The sequence below is a fragment of the Thunnus albacares genome, chromosome 6 (genome assembly GCF_914725855.1).
Source record: "Thunnus albacares chromosome 6, fThuAlb1.1, whole genome shotgun sequence".
Taxonomy (NCBI): Eukaryota; Metazoa; Chordata; class Actinopteri; order Scombriformes; family Scombridae; genus Thunnus; species Thunnus albacares.
This window is the reverse complement of record NC_058111.1, coordinates 35,047,540-35,063,606: the sequence shown is the minus strand read 5'-3', so window position 1 is coordinate 35,063,606 and position 16,067 is coordinate 35,047,540. Positions and strand designations below refer to the sequence as shown.

General features: G+C 40.1%; 1 protein-coding gene across 1 annotated transcript in view; it reads right to left on the bottom strand.

Moving 5' to 3' along the window:
• The window catches only part of efhd1 (EF-hand domain family, member D1), a 29,172-nt gene that overhangs the window by 10,409 nt on the left and 2,696 nt on the right, over positions 1 to 16,067 (bottom strand). Inside the window, exon 2 of the mRNA XM_044354067.1 lies at positions 526 to 673. Coding sequence (XP_044210002.1) covers positions 526 to 673 — 148 coding nt within the window. The remainder of the gene's footprint in view (positions 1 to 525; positions 674 to 16,067) is intronic.

The window sequence follows — 16,067 nt, the reverse complement described above, 5'->3', positions numbered from 1 at the left end:
ACAATGCTTTATGATCCAGAATGTGCCTTGCCTTTCCCTGAACTCCAACGCTTCTTGCCAACTATGTTCTCATGTATCTTATATGAGGTTTCCAGCACATTTTGTGGTCAAGTATCACACCCAGAAATGTATTTTTATATATTCTTTCAATGTTGATATTGTTTATCATTACTTGTACTTTTGTGTCTGTTTTACAATTTCCGAAAAAAAATGTTTGTTTTTGTTCAGATTTAATGATAATTTGTTACTGTCAAACCACATTTTTTTCTTTTTCATTTCTGCTGTGATCAACTTAAAAAGCTGCTGTAAATTCTCCCCAGAACAAAAAATATTCATGTTGTCTTTGAATAAAATGAATTTCAATAGACTTGATACCTTACATATGTCATTAATATACAGAACAAACAGTTTAACGCCTAATTGTTGTCTGTTTCCCATATAACTTTCAGCCAATTCTATTATATATGAATAAAATCACTTCCACTATCACTAAAAGCCACACACACAGTAATATGACACACTTACCTCTCTGAAGCTGAGTTTGCCATCAAAGTCTTCATCCACCTCTTTGATCATGTTCTTGAGGCCCAGGTGGGTCTGTGGAGCTCCGAGCTTCTCCATCATCAGCTTCAGCTCCATCAGGTCAATGAAGCCGTCTTTACCAGTGTCATACCTACAAAGCACAAAGCCCACTCAGCGTTAGGTCCAACCAAGTACCCACTCTGGTAGCCTATTAAATACACAGATTGACAGACTTGAAACCCATAGCAATACAGGACTAGGAAACAAGCAAAGTCTTAAAGACCTCTAGTGCCAATACCAAAATGATTGGCCCAAGATGCCAACTCTCAGTGCTCAACAGTTTTCAGCTGGTACTTAAAAAGTATTGAGCCATTTACTCCCAGTTATTTTGTTATTTTTTTGTTGCAATTCGTAGACTTTTCCTCAGTCTACGAATTCTGTTTATTTGGTATTTCTCTAAATGCCTGAACAACCATCTTACATCTGCATTTTGAGCTAATGAGGCTTCTGCAAGACTAGCAATTACTATCTCCTTTTCTGCCATGAATTTCACCCCGGATCATTGCATCCGAGCAAAATAGCTCTAGAACGTAGAAGGATTTTTGTCCCCACAAAGCTCTCACCTCTGTCACGACTGCACGTGACTGTGAGAGATTCAAGCAGCCAAGTCAGACAGCTGTTATCACCAACTGGATGAGCCAATGGCAAAGCCCACAGAGGCTTATGTCTGATAGGAAGCTTATTTATAGAAGCTTTCAGCAGCTGTGTGTGTGTGAGTAATACATAATGAAGTATCAGGCCTGCTGACCCCAGAGTGAGACTAATCTTTTCAGGCCAGAAACCAAGCCATTGTTTCATTACAGCTCTTCAAAAGGCCATGAGGGCCCTTCTCCCTCTGTGCTCTGTGTTTGAAAAGAGCTTTCATTTAGCAACTGTTAACTGGGAAACAATCAGCCTGACATTACATCATCCCATCCAAGATTAAGAGTCTCTGGGAAACCTTAAACCTCCCCCAAAGACTACATGCAGAGTAAGAAGAATACACTCCCACCAGCACCCAGCATTATTTGTAGCATTTTGGCTATTTTTTTTTTAACAACTATTGACATATATCCTCAATAAGGATACTTTTGTTTGACCAAGACAGTAGCTGGGCATTCACACTCAGGTGGCATCATAACACACCTGAAAATGCTGGTCCTAACTGAGGAACTGAGAACAAGGGATGCACCAATCCAACCGACTGGATCAATACTATCCCTGATACTGACATTAATAAGCGAATCAGATATCGGCCAAATTAAAAACTGTTTTCTGCTCTGCAGCTAACTTTGATGCGCAATGTTATTGCCTATGTTATGACACTTCCTGCATGTTTTTCACAATAAATGCATTTTAATGTGAAAGCAGTGGTAAGCCTTTACAGTGAAACAGAGGTGCTAATGCCATTTGAGGTAACACTCCCAAAGATTTACCATATATAGTTTTTCTGTACTTTTTGTCATGAGGTTGTTTTTATATGACATGATTAACAAAGCTTGCTAAATGAGAGCGACTCAGAAAATAATGATTCATCATATTAATGACAAACTTTTAACAAAATGGAGGAGCTACATTGTTTAGCAGGACAGTTTTGGTTTGTGAGACATGGGATGGATTGCATGCACGCACAATGTTAGTGTTTTAGTGAAGAGATGCAGAAACATGTAATTATGCTGAGAGAAGCCTTTTCCTTTACCTGCCCCGGGGACACAGAGGACAGTGAGTGCAGCTTTGTTTATCACAGCGGCTCGGTGTGTTTGTCAGGCCTATATTCGTACACAACAGCAGTAACCAACAGCAGGAACTGTGTGTGTTACACTGAGCTGCAACTAAAAATGACTTTCATAAACGATTCATCTGTTGATTATTTTCTCGGTTAATTAGTTGTTTGGTCTATAAAATATCAGAAAATGGTGAAAAATGTCGATCATTGTTTCCCAAAGCCCAAGATGATGTCTTCAAATGTCTTGTTTTTTCCTGACCAACAGTCCACAACCCAAAGATATTTGGTTTACTGTCATAGAGGATTAAAGAAACCAGAAAATATTCACATTTGAGAAGCTGGAATCAGCCTTGGCATTGATTCTACTAGTCTCTGGAACTCTTCTGGAGGGATGAAAACCATTCTTCAAAAAGATATTCCCTCATTTGGTGTTTTGATGATGGTGGTGGAGAGCACTGTCTAACACATCAGTCCAAAATCTCCCATAAGTGTTCGATTGGGTTGAGATCTGGTGACTGTGAAGGCCATATGATTCACATCATTTTCATACTCATTAAACCATTCAGTGACCCCTCGTGCCCTGTGAATTGGGATATTGTCATCCTGGAAGAGACCACTCCTATCAGGATAGAAATGTTTCATCATATGATAGAGGTGATGACTCAGAACAACTTTTATTGATTTCCTCTATGGGGACAAGTGGACCCAAACCATGCCAGCAAAATGCCCCCCCCCCCAGCATAACAGAGCCACCAGATCCCATCAGTGTAGGGGTCAAGCATTCAGACCTGGACCAATTTTTCCTTTAATTTGTCATCAGTCTGTATATGATGGGATGTGAACTCTGGTCTCCAATGTAAAAGACACATATGCTGTATTTTTCACTGTGGTACACTGAGCAAACAACTTCCTGTGTTATCAGAGAAGATACTGTGGCAAACAGCTATGTACACCATAGATTGCAGAAAAACATGGCAGCATTACATCACTCTTAGGCTTATGAAGGGACTTCCTGTGGCAACCATCTTCACATGCACAAACACACAATGCAATGTTCATTTAATTAGTCTGTATTTGACAACTGCTGTGTATATTGGTATGTGACAGCCGCTCCAACAACTGATCATCTGCCGAATATAGCCATGATTACTGAGCATTTGATGGACAAACTTATTCAAATGAAAAGACCAATGGCTGAGTGTAGAATATCATCATTGCATTTAACTAACTGTGACTGAAATGACTGTAACTAATTCTAAGGGACTGATTACAGCCAGAGGGAGGGCCTCTTCTCTTAGCATAGCATTCCTGTACTGTGAACACAAAGGCATGGACTTGTTTGGCTCTTCTTTCTGGGAGCACTGGAATGCCAGAGGCACACAAAGCAGGGTGTTCCCCTGCTGCCATCTGCCAATGAGCAGAGTGGGCATCAGTGCCATGGGCACACAGGAATGTCCTTTACCAGAGACAGTCTCTCATCTATAGTGCTTTTTCTTGTTTGTCCTTCATAGTTTTCTATGACTTACTACAGTACACAGAAAATAAAGTAGCTGGTGAAAGACACACTCTTCTTGATGGTTAACTGTGTCTTTGCCATTGTGTGTGAGCCTGGTTGTTAGCTTGCCAGCAGTTTTAGTTACACTTCTGTCTGTACAAAATATTTAAAAGGCTAATATTAAACTGTTGCTAACATTTTAGCATGCTAACAAAACAAACAGGAAAACAAAGGTACTATAGCATTAGAATATTAATAAACAAACATTGTCATGTAATGATTAGCAAGGTAATGTAAAATACTGCACGCATGCATGTTAGCTTGCCAACTGCTAGCTATGCAGTGTTTCCCACAGGCTGAGAATTTAATTGTGGTGGTGACCAATGTACATGCTGAAACTCATGCAGTTTAGGGGGAAAGAGTGTAATGAGGTTATTTTCTGTAACTACAATTTTCAGATGTTCCCTAAACACCTCACTTGCATTCTATCGGTAGGTACTACTCCAATGTTCCCTAAACTTCTCACATGTAGACGATGGGTAGACACTACAATTTACAGATGTCCCCTAAAAGCCCTCGCATGCAGACTATTGGTGGACGCTACAATTTACCAATGTTCCCAAAACACTTGACATGCAGACTATGGGTAGATGGTAGCCAGGCATCTGCACACAGAGGAGCCTCTAGTCCCTACTCAGTTACTGCAGCACACGCAACTCAGACAGGTGTGTGGCCAAAAATTAGTTCGTTTGGAAAGAGTGAAATAAGGCATTCTAAAATATACCTGCAAGGCAGTCCTTCTTCTCTGACATCATTGCCAAAAACAACAATAATGCATGTGCCTTATTTGCTACTGTCGACAGGCTAACAAGCCTTCCTGTGTCCACAGCCCCTGAACATCTATCCATCAAGGCTCGCAATGAATTTGCTTCCTTCTTCACTGACAAAATTCAGACAATTAGACAAGCAGTCAGTGCCTCCATATCAGGTGCAGGACATGTGTTGTCCCTGTGTCCACTTAAAATCAATTTGAGTAGTATGACACAATTCTATCCGATCAACCACAAAAACCTGGAGGACATTATACATCTGCAATCCTCCTCTTGCTGCCTTGATATTCTGCCTACAGGCTTTTTCAAAATTGTTTCAAACTGCATGGCCTCAGATGTACAGATTGTCAACACATCTCTTCTCTCAGGTGTCTACCCACAGGCCCTGAAGACTGCCGTCATCAAGTCACTCTTAAAAAAGAACAATCTAGACACTTCACTAATGAGCAACTATAGACCCATATGAAACCTCCTGTTTTTAAGAAAAATCATTGAAAAAGCTGTTTTTCAACAGCTGAACAACTTTGTGGCACTAAACAATCGTTTTGATGTCTTTCAGTCAGGATTTCGACCACACCACAGCACTGACACTGCTCTTGTTAAGGTCTTCAATGACATACACTTAAACACTGACAGTGGCAGAATTACAGTATTAGTATTACTGGATCTCAGTGCCACATTTGACACGGTTGACCACAACATATTACTAGACAGACTAGAAAACTGGGTGCGATTTTCTGGCACAGTATTTAGCCTAACTGGTTTGAATGCTACTTAAAAGGGCAGGGACTGTTTTATGTTTATAGGTAATTACACATCTGAGCGGACAAAAATGACATGCAGGGTTCCCCAAGGCTCCATTCTGGGGCCTCTTCTGTTCAACGTCTACATGCTCCCACTAGCTCAGATTATGGAAAACAATAAAATATGTTACCACAGTTATGCAGATGACACACAAATTTACATAACCATATCACCAGGGGACTATGGTCCAATACAAGCACTGAGTAAGTGCATTGGACAAATCAATGATTGGATGTGCCAGAATTTTCTTCAGTTGAACACAGACAAAACTGAAGTAATTGTTTTTGGAGCCAAGAAAGAACATGTAAAAGTCAGCACTCAGCTTCAATCGATAATGTTAAAAACTACAAACCAAGCCAGAAATCTTGGTGTAGTCATGGAGTCAGACCTGAATTTCAACAGCCACATTAAGACAATTACAAAGTCAGCCTACTATCATCTGAAGAATATATCAAGAATTAAAGGACTTATGTCTCAGCAGGATTTGGAAAAACCTGTCCATGCATTTATCTTCAGTAGACTTGACTACTGTAATAGTATCTTCACAGGTCTCCCTAAAAAAATAAATCAGCTGCAGCTGATTCAGAACGCTGCTGCTCGAGTCCTCACTAAGACCAAGAAAGTGGATCATATCACTCTAGTTCTCAGATCCTTACACTGGCTTCCTGTCTGTTCAAGAATTGATTTTAAAATAATTCATTAATTCATAAAGCACTGAATGGTTTAGGGCCAAGATACATTTATGATCTGCTGCTACATTATGAATCGTCTAGACCTCAGGTTGTCTGGGACAGGTCTGCTTTCTGTCCCCAGAGTCAAAAATAAACCTGGAGAAGCAGTGTTCAGTTTTTGTGCTCCACATATCTGGAACAAACTCCCAGAAAACTGCAGGTCTGCTGCAACTCTCAGTTCTTTTAAATCACAGTTTGCCGCTGCCTTTTATTAAACCAAATTTGGAGGTTAATATTTTATACTGTACTGTAACTTTTATTCTCCTGTTTTATCTGTCTTATTCTGTTTTAGCTTCTTTTTATTTCCACATTTAACACTTTCAAATTGCATTTAAATGTCTTTTTACTTGTGTTGCTTTTATATTCTGTCTTGATGCCTTTTATGCTCTATATAAAGCACTTTGAATTGCCTTGTTGTTGAAATGTGCTATACAAATAAACTTGCCTTGCCTTGCCTTGCCTTGCCTTGCCTTGCCTTGCCTTGCCTTGCCTTGCCTTGCCTTGCCTTGCCTTGCCTTGCCCTGCCCTGCCCTAAATTGAAACAGTTATTTTATTTATCTGGGCATGTCTTAATCTACCTGGGCATGCTGCCTAATTAGAGCCTATGTATGGAAAATACTGAGCTGGCTATTTCCCTTTTTCACCTCACCTTTTTTTTGTACGAAACTTTGTCCAAGTGCAGAAGAGGAATACTTTTCTTTATTTATTCTTTGATAAAACACATATTTTGGTCTTGTTTATTAATTGGTAAAATTATATATAAAACAGCATAAAAAACTTGCAGCTGAAAACATCCTATAGCAGGCTAATTTTCTTATCTGGATAATGAGACATCAAAGTATTCCCTTGTTGGAATTAGTTATTTAGGGTGACACAACACTATCTTAAGATGTATTTATTTATTGTCCTTATTTAATAAGGAACACTGTCAAAATGAACAGCCCTTAGCTTTGGTAACTTGCAACCATTAGCCTACCAGTGGACAGCTCAAGATGGCTGTGTGACTGCAAAGTTGGTTGTGTGAAAAATACTGTGCATTGATTGACATTTGACGTGATATCCATTAAATTTGGCTTCAATTACTCTTAACTATGCATTGTTGGCTGACGAGGGGGCATCCATATTTGTTGGGTTTTCAGGCACTTCTGCATTATTGAGTGCCAAGTTGTATCAGAGCTTTCGTCATCAACAACTTGGATGTCAACAGCATTTACAAGTCAGAAACTGGTAATTATGATAACTATATAACATGAAAGTAGCATTAGACAGGTTCCACTGTTCAACAAATACATGTTTAATGTAAAGCATCACCATTGGTGGGATTGGACACTTTTGGAGACCAATTCTCTAATCTGGGTTGGAAAGACTTTCACAATAAAAAACCCCACTACTCCAAGGTAATGGACAGCAAAGAACTAAAGCAGAGTTTACACACTGAGAGCTACAAGGCTTAACATTTTTTATATCTTACAAAATTGTTTTTACTCTAAATCCAAAGTGTGTTTCATTCATATCAGTGAAGAGTGTGAGTACCTCATTTGAGAGAGAACTTATGCCACGTTGCTTGTGACAGTCTGGACTGAGCCTCATTGTTCTGCAGCTTCCATTTTAATTATAGATGCCTGAGCTTTTGGAATGAAGGAACTCACTTTCTCTGCTAGTATACATCTCCATCTTCCCCATTATGACCCATTCAGTTCAGCTCAGCTCTAGGGGCTCTCTTGTGTTGCAGCACAAAAAAAATTACAATGCAAAAGTAGCACACTGTAGATAAAATACAGAGTTCAAGATGACCAACATAAATCCATCAAAAACAAAATTTCACTTTGGTACATCAGCAAGGATACAGGAGCAAATCTGGAAATACTCAAACCTTGCTCTAAAGTATTTATATATAATCATGACAATGTCTATTACAGCTTGATGAAATGCTGAAAACTGAAATATGCCTTTAAGCCAAAAGCTCCCTGAGGAAGAAAACTGGGTCACCAGGCGGTGGTTGCCCCATGGGAATGTGGACTGTGTGAATAGGATCAGTGCAGCGAAAGGAGTGAGACTAAAGAGATTTGAGACAGGGGAAACTGAATCTCCTACATCACAAACAAGTTTTGAGGTTAAAAACGTGATTGTGTTGAAATGCAGCTGGTGGACTATGAAACTTCCCTGCTTCAGCCTGCTACAGGCCCAGCTTATCCATACTAACAGCACTCTGTGGGTGCTCCAATTCTTATGTGGGGGAAATTCAGTGGAAAACAAAACAATAAGGGCAGTCAGCATCATCTGACTAACCACCGGCACAAAACTAATAGGACAAAGGTCAAAGGAGAAGAAGCCTGGAGGCCTGAGATATCTCAAATCTAGAGAATGAGCTGTATCTGTGGATTCTCTGTCACCACATGAGCCAATCATATCTTTTGTGACAAACTAACTACTATGTGACTCAAGTTGAAGATGCTCCTGTGCAGATAGCAGACAGTAATCGCAAATCTTACATGCCAAATCATCCCAGTGTGACTCAAGTTTCATTCAAATCCAATGAAGGGGGGACAAATGGCGGAACGCTTAGTGCGCAATTACTGAAATGCTGCAGGTTTTGTGATGATGAAACAAGTGTGTGATTGGTCTCACTCCTATAAACAGAATTAAACTAGCTAAAGTGACTTTGCTCACCTTTGTTGAGCCTGAAACCCACTCGTTGCTGCTCGCGGTTTTAATTTTGGCCGATAGCGCTGCTTCCCTCTGCGCAAAAAGGTGTAAATCTGCTAATTGCCACTTGAAGCTATATTTTTGCTGTATATTGGTTCAGCGGTCAAACTCACAAGTAACGTAAGGCAAAAATTCACTTTGCATTCTGTCTGAATGCGCCATTATACATGTAGCGTTAGTTGTGTTTTCATTTTGCTACAATTAGCCCAGCATGTCAACCTGCCCACTAGACAGTACAGTACAGTACAGTACAGTATAGTACGGGCATGATCAAAGGTCATTTGTGAGGGGAAAAAAGATCACTCTGTAACACTTACAATGAGAGCAGCAGTCATAAGATTTTCACAGTTCCAGCAATCAAGCGTACGTCATGTATGCTGGTTTAGTTCAGGCAAATATCCACATTCTCTGGTAAAATGATGACAAATAAGTCCTTATCCTCCTTCTAAACATAGAAAATCAGCCATGATAACTCATGTTGAGGTGACTCTGCTGTTGTTGTGTGGTGTCAGTGAGAAATCGAGACAGCTCTTAGAATGAAGAAACTCAAGCTGCCATAGGACACCTTTATGAATTGATACTTCGAAGTAAAGAAGAAGAAACCGTGACCATCACTTTTCTCTGCTGTATGTGTTTGAAGTGGGCATTTCCAAATTAGCTCCAGTCAGTCAAATGTAGCATTCCTTTGATTCTATCTGTTCATTGTTGTATATAATGATTAATGTTCATGTCTAGGTATTTGAGTTTTGTGAGAAGACAAATAAAGCCTTTAGACACAGGGCAGTGCAGTGTTACTTCATGTCAGTCACCAGAATAAAACAATTTTCCTCTGTGGGTTCATGTGGCTCAGATGACACAGAAGTCTCCAAAACTGTCCAACGTGACTTCATGTTTACAACTGTTGGTTCATTTGAAGTTAAACTTGAATGGACCAAAACTTCAAGACAAATAGGGACAGAGGACATGAAGTATACTAGGAGTGTAACTGTGTGTGTATTCATGCTGAACTATTCAGTTCAGTGTGACTAACTTCACCTTATGAACCAAATATTCACTATTACAGCTTGATTCCACCGGGCACGTCTGCATCGCGTTCTGGCTATCCGCTCCGCTAAACATACACACCTAGTCTATTTTTGACGCATCAAGCTGCACAGAGCAGATCAAGCCGGGCAGGAAGTCAGACACAGGAACAGCATAGAGTATTGAGTCAATTTTCAAAATAAAACACGCTTTGCAGACTCCCGATTGTATATCACATCACTACATCAACATTACATTATAACCGGTGGCACCAGGCCAGAAGTCAACCGGTCAGAGGATATTGGTCACCATGGACACCTACAGGTTCATCTTGGAAAATCACTATTTTTTATGACACCACTGTCGCCATGACTGCCCTGGTCCTTGGCTTCCTCTCCAGGTCGAGGGGTAGCTCTCTTCTCTCTGGCACTGCCAGAGCAAAACGCTCTGCTTCACAAAAGCTCCCAGTGGGGAATGATGCCGTGTGGAAGACGGAACAAAACTGGGTCACAGCTGGAACGTGATGCAGCCATGCCTGGTGGAGTCAAGGCGTAAGTATTCCACCCAGAGAGCTTTGGCAGTGGGACAGCTGTTAACTGTGCTATGTGTGATATCATCAACACAAACTCTGATATCGTTTACATCTATTATTTGGAACTGTTATTTCCCACTAAGTTACAGTGAAACTGAACTAAAAGAGGTGGATCAAGTGAAATATATATATATCTATGCATTGGGTCATTGCAGGGAATGTTGCAATATTTCCATGTTTTTGTTTTGCATCAAATGATTAAGTACCTAATGTAGATTTGTCAGGTAATTTAATTCACTGGATTAACCAAAAGCAGTCTGAGCCATCTGGGTATTTTATTTATAAACAGCTCCTTGAGTGAATTTCTAAAAAAAATTAATATATTCATATTATAAAATGACATATGCTGTGATTTTATCCATATTGCACACCTAATGGTAACAATAATTTTTTGGAGGGTTGCAACAAATTATTATTTTCATTATCAAGTAACTTTTTTTATTACTTTGTTAGTCTCTTTTAGTCTATCAAATGTTAGAAATCACAATCACAAATCAAAATTTCTCAGAGCCCAAAGCATCCAAAACACAAACATATTCAAAAGATAATTATATTAATCAGGAAAAAACGGCAAATCATCCCATTTTAGAGGCTGGAACCAGCAACTCTTCTGCACTTCATTATTTATTTTTTTAATGATTAAGAAATTAACTGATTATAATACACACGATGACTGTGATAAGTTTCAAAATGTCATGAGTGAGCTTGCAGGAAACTTTGGGGTTTGGAGGTGCTACAACAAAATCAGGTCAATTTTTGTAAATCTGATTATAGGTCAACTAATTCTGAGTATGCATGCAATATTTCAGGTCTGAGTGTAAACTGTGACTCACTGCACCAAAAAGTGCTCCAAATCAACTTAACAAAGAACTTTGATGGTAAATTTGGAGTAATGATGAATTGTCAGCAGTTGAAATGAAACCAAGTCAGTTCATGTAGAAACAACAGTGTTGATGTGCGATTACAGCAGCGAACAAAGATGTTATTGTCAAATCATGAAGGGTCTGCCCCTGAGGAAATTGCCAAAGACAATAGTTGCCCTTATCCTCCGGTTGAAAAGTACACCAACACACAATGACTGTGAACTATGGAGTCCTGTAATCAGTAAATGTCGCCAACATCTGATAAGTCAACAAACTGTATATAAATTACAAAGTTCAGGTGAAAAAAACTCAAACCCTGTTTTTGATACTGTTCATGTTCTGCATTTTTCAGCAATAGCCATGCAATGTACTTACACTCTGTAATTACCTCTCTATAGTAGTTTTCATTGTTAGCGGTGGAGTCCGCCACTCCTGCACTGGATTCAAATTACCTACCCACACACGAGGGATTCACAGGAAAAAAACTTCAGTGTAACACCACTAAACTGTAATGTCACCTCATTGATAAATTCCATATCAGCCTCATTGTCTACTGATCGCTGTCCTACAGTGGTGTTACAGCTGTATGAAGTCACACAAACCGAACATTTCCTACTGCTGCTGCTTCACTTTAAAAGCACTAAACCATATGAACCAAAGGGTGGCTTTTATTGTTGCGTAACTACAGGAAATGGACTGAGGGTAGCACTAATGTGTCTCCGTGACACGTCCTTTTCTGAAATTTTTGTCATTGCATAATTATTGATTATTGCAAGGGAGGAATGGAACAAGAAGAAACAACCACTGGCACTGTGTACACAGCATTAGGTTGCATCTCAGTTGCTTATAGCATTATGGAAAAAGGTAAATTACTGACTCCTTCTTTATTGAAACAACGAGACCTGAAGAATCGCATCTTTCCCTGACTGACTGACAAAGTGATGAAGTTACACCATTGATTGGCTGAAGGCAGCAAAAGCTTGGGACAGCCAAGTATCCCAAAATGCATTTTGCACCAACCAGCAGTGATCAACGATGGCAGAGATTTTGAGCCAGGCTAAAAGCTGTTGTAAACACAATCACACCACTGAGTGTTTGCTGCACTCAGTGGTGGATACATGTGATTTAGAACTGAACTCTGATATATCTTATTCCTCTGTGCCATAGACCTAGTTTGCTTAGAAATGGCTCCAAAGACTAACAACAGCGATCACATTTTCAGTTTCCACGGAGTAGTTTTGAGTAAGGCAAATGCTACTGAGCATGTGCAGGGACACATTTCCGTTTAAACAGCTTCTACAGCTTGTTGTGCTATATATCAGGACCTCTTGACTTTATACTAAAATTATTTACAATGTACAAAGTAGTACCAGGGGTGGGAATCACAGATGAACTTATGATACTATCACAATATTCTTCCCACGATAACAATATATCACAACAAAAGGTGATTCTGCGATACAGAATATCACAAATAAATAATCTACAATATATCACGATATCTGTAACTGAAGAAGAAAGAAACGTTTATTTCAAAAAGCAAGAAATAGGTAATGTACAATGTTTATTAACAGTACATTAGTTTCACAGACAAGAAATGCCACCAAGTATACATATCAGCACACTGCTAATTGTAGCCTCATTTTGTTTCAGTATCACAACATTGATAACTGTAGCCTCAGTTTGCATCTCTCACAGAGCTGCTGGTAGAGTTAGTAAGCCTGATAAGAGACAACAGAGAGGCAACATTGTACTAATAACCAAAGATTTATTCCTTTTCTGTTGCAGTAAACACAACACACAATGCATCAAAAACTAACTGTGCTATATTCAGAGCTTTGCAAAATATTCAGGGCTGACGAGTCACACCAGAAAGTTAAACATTAATATGATAAATAGCAAGGCTACGTACTGACACTCCCCCACAGACACATACACATAGCCTCTCATAGAGTCGCGAGCTCAGCTACAACACAGGTACCAAACAGAAACTTGTGTTTCTAGTGACTGTCAAAGCTCCAACAGACTTTCTGTGTTTCCAGCGCGTTACACAGAGAGTCTGACAACAGCTGCTCATGGCCGATTATTTTGCTTGCATTTCTTCTTTGCTGTTACCTACAACTGCCATCCATCTGACCATCACCAGTCTGTTCGGCGCCGCCATAAGGAGGCGGAGGGTAGTGGCACTCCTTTAGTGGTAAGTCAAAGTAGCTGAATCTATTCTGAGTAGAACCCAACCAATATGGGATTTTTGAGACCGATACTGATACCGATTTTAGGGGGGAAAAATTCACTGAATACCGATACAGCTGCCGATAAAGTGAATTTTGAGCTGGAATGAAAATGAGATTGGAATGAGATTGTGCACCGATTTTTGCACGAATATGACTACACAAAGGTACTCAGAAGGCTGCTTTCTTAAACAAATAACTTTATTAAAGAATATTTAACATTCTTATATATTGTCAACCAATTTGAGAAATGAACACTGAGAAAATAAAGTATAAATAAAAATAAAATAGTTAAATAAACATCAGTACTGTTCAGTATCAGTCAATTGCTGATCACTTCAATAAAGAATGCTGCTAGGGCTCCCTCAATCAAAAACAATAACAAAAGACAGAGTTTGATGAAGTAGCGTGGGATCATGGGAGTTGTTGTTTTCATTGTTAAACAACCACCATTGATATCATTGCAGTCAGCTTCTCCCGGTTAGGTTCTTCTTTCTCAATAAAACTATCTTTGGCTATGTGTAGATGCTACAGAGAGCACACACAAAAACCAAGAATTTCATTTTGTTGTTTGTCTCACAGAATTAACGTTAATTTACTACAGCTGACTGCATTTCCTGGGTACAGTTGTCTTTATAGCCAGCACTATTTTTATTTTTACTTAAAGAGGACATAATATGCTTTTTTGATTTTCTGTTCTGTATGGTGTTGGATATGTTAAACATTTGAACAGTTCATTTGAACAGTTTAAAAACTTTCAAGAATTCAAGATTTAGTTTATTGTCATTTTCTTGTGTACTTGTATACACAAAAAAATGAAATGCTGTTCCTCCCAGCCCACAGCAGTGCAACAACAACAGGAAGGATAAAGATATATATCTAAAAACCCCTTTTAAAAAAAACAATTAAAACGTGTAAATCCCAAAGAGAAAAATTTAAAAAAACAAACAAAAAAAGAACGAACAGTTAGCAGCACAGTGCATTAAAGTGCATTTGGAGAGAAAGTACATGTCTCAGTTTGATGTAGACAGCTGATGCATGATCCTGACTGCTTGCAGGTAAAAGCTATTTAGCATTCTGCTGAATTTGGCACAGATGCCCCCGTACCTCCTCCCACACGGCAGAAGGGAAAACAGACTATGAGAAGGGTGGTGGCGATCCTTGATGATGCTGGAGGCTCTGCAAACACAGCGTTGATGGTAAATCTCCAGCAGGAAGGGGAGTGGGGCATAAATGATCTTGCTAGCTTATCTTCACTATAGTGTTTGGATGATGTTGTTCAGATGCTTTACAGTTACCCTACCAGGAAGTGAGGCCGTAGGTTACAATGCTTCCAATGGTGCCTCTGTAGAGGGTGAAGAGGGCTGGATTGGGGAGACTTGACTTTTTAAGTCTCCAAAGGAGATGGAGCCGCTTTTGTACCTTTGAAGGATGGTCAAGGTGTTATTGGTTGAGGTCAGGTCATCTGCTAGGTGCACTCCTAGGAACTTGATGTTACTGACCCTCTCCACAGCCGCGCCATATGATGTTGCCTGCTGTCCCTCCTGAAGTCAATCACCATCTCCTTTGTTTTGCTGACATTGACGGAGATATTGTGGTATTCACACCAGGCCATTAGCTGCTCCAACTCCATCCTGTAGATCCATCATTATTGCTGAGAGGACCCACTACTGTTGTATCATCGGCAAACTTGATGATTTGGTTGGTGTTGAATCTGGCAGTACAATCATATGTAAGAAAGGTGAACAGCAGGAGGCTCAGGATGCAGCCCTGGGGTGAACCTATTCTCATTGAGATGGATTTTGATGTGTGGGTGCCAACTTGACTGTCTGCTGCCTCTGGAAGTGGAGGACCCAGTTGCAGGTGCCAGTGTCCACATCCAGCAACCTAAGCTTCTCCACCAGCTGTTTTGGTATGATGGTATTAAATGCTGAGCTGAAATCGATGAAGAGGATCCTGGCATGGGTGTTCTTCCCTTCCAGATGTGACAGACTGAGGTGGAGTGTGGTAGCTATTGCATCTTCTGTGGATCTGTTGGCTCTGTATGCAAACTATAAGGGATATAGGTTTGCAGTGAGGCGGGCCTTGATGTGCTGCATGACAAGCTGCTCAAAGCACTTCGTAACTATGGGGGTGAGGGCAACGAGGCGGAAGTTGTTCATACAGCGTGGGTTTGACTTTTTGGGCATGGGAATGATGGTCACACTTTTGAGGCAAGTGGGCACCACTGCTTGACTGAGGGAGATGTTGAAGATGTCTGCAAAAACATCTTTCAGCTGTTCTTCAAAGTCCTTAAGAACACAACCAGGTATGTTGTCCGGCCCCGCAGCTTTGCATGGGTTGACGCTGGCGAAGGCCCTCTATAACCCAGCTGTGGACAGTTGGAGTATGTGGTCGCTGGGTGGTGGTGGGAGTATCTGTGCCCGGTTGTTGTTGGTTACCTCAAAACGTGCACAGAAGTCATCGAGTATGTCAGGTAGGGAGGGGTCTTTGTGGCATGCCTGC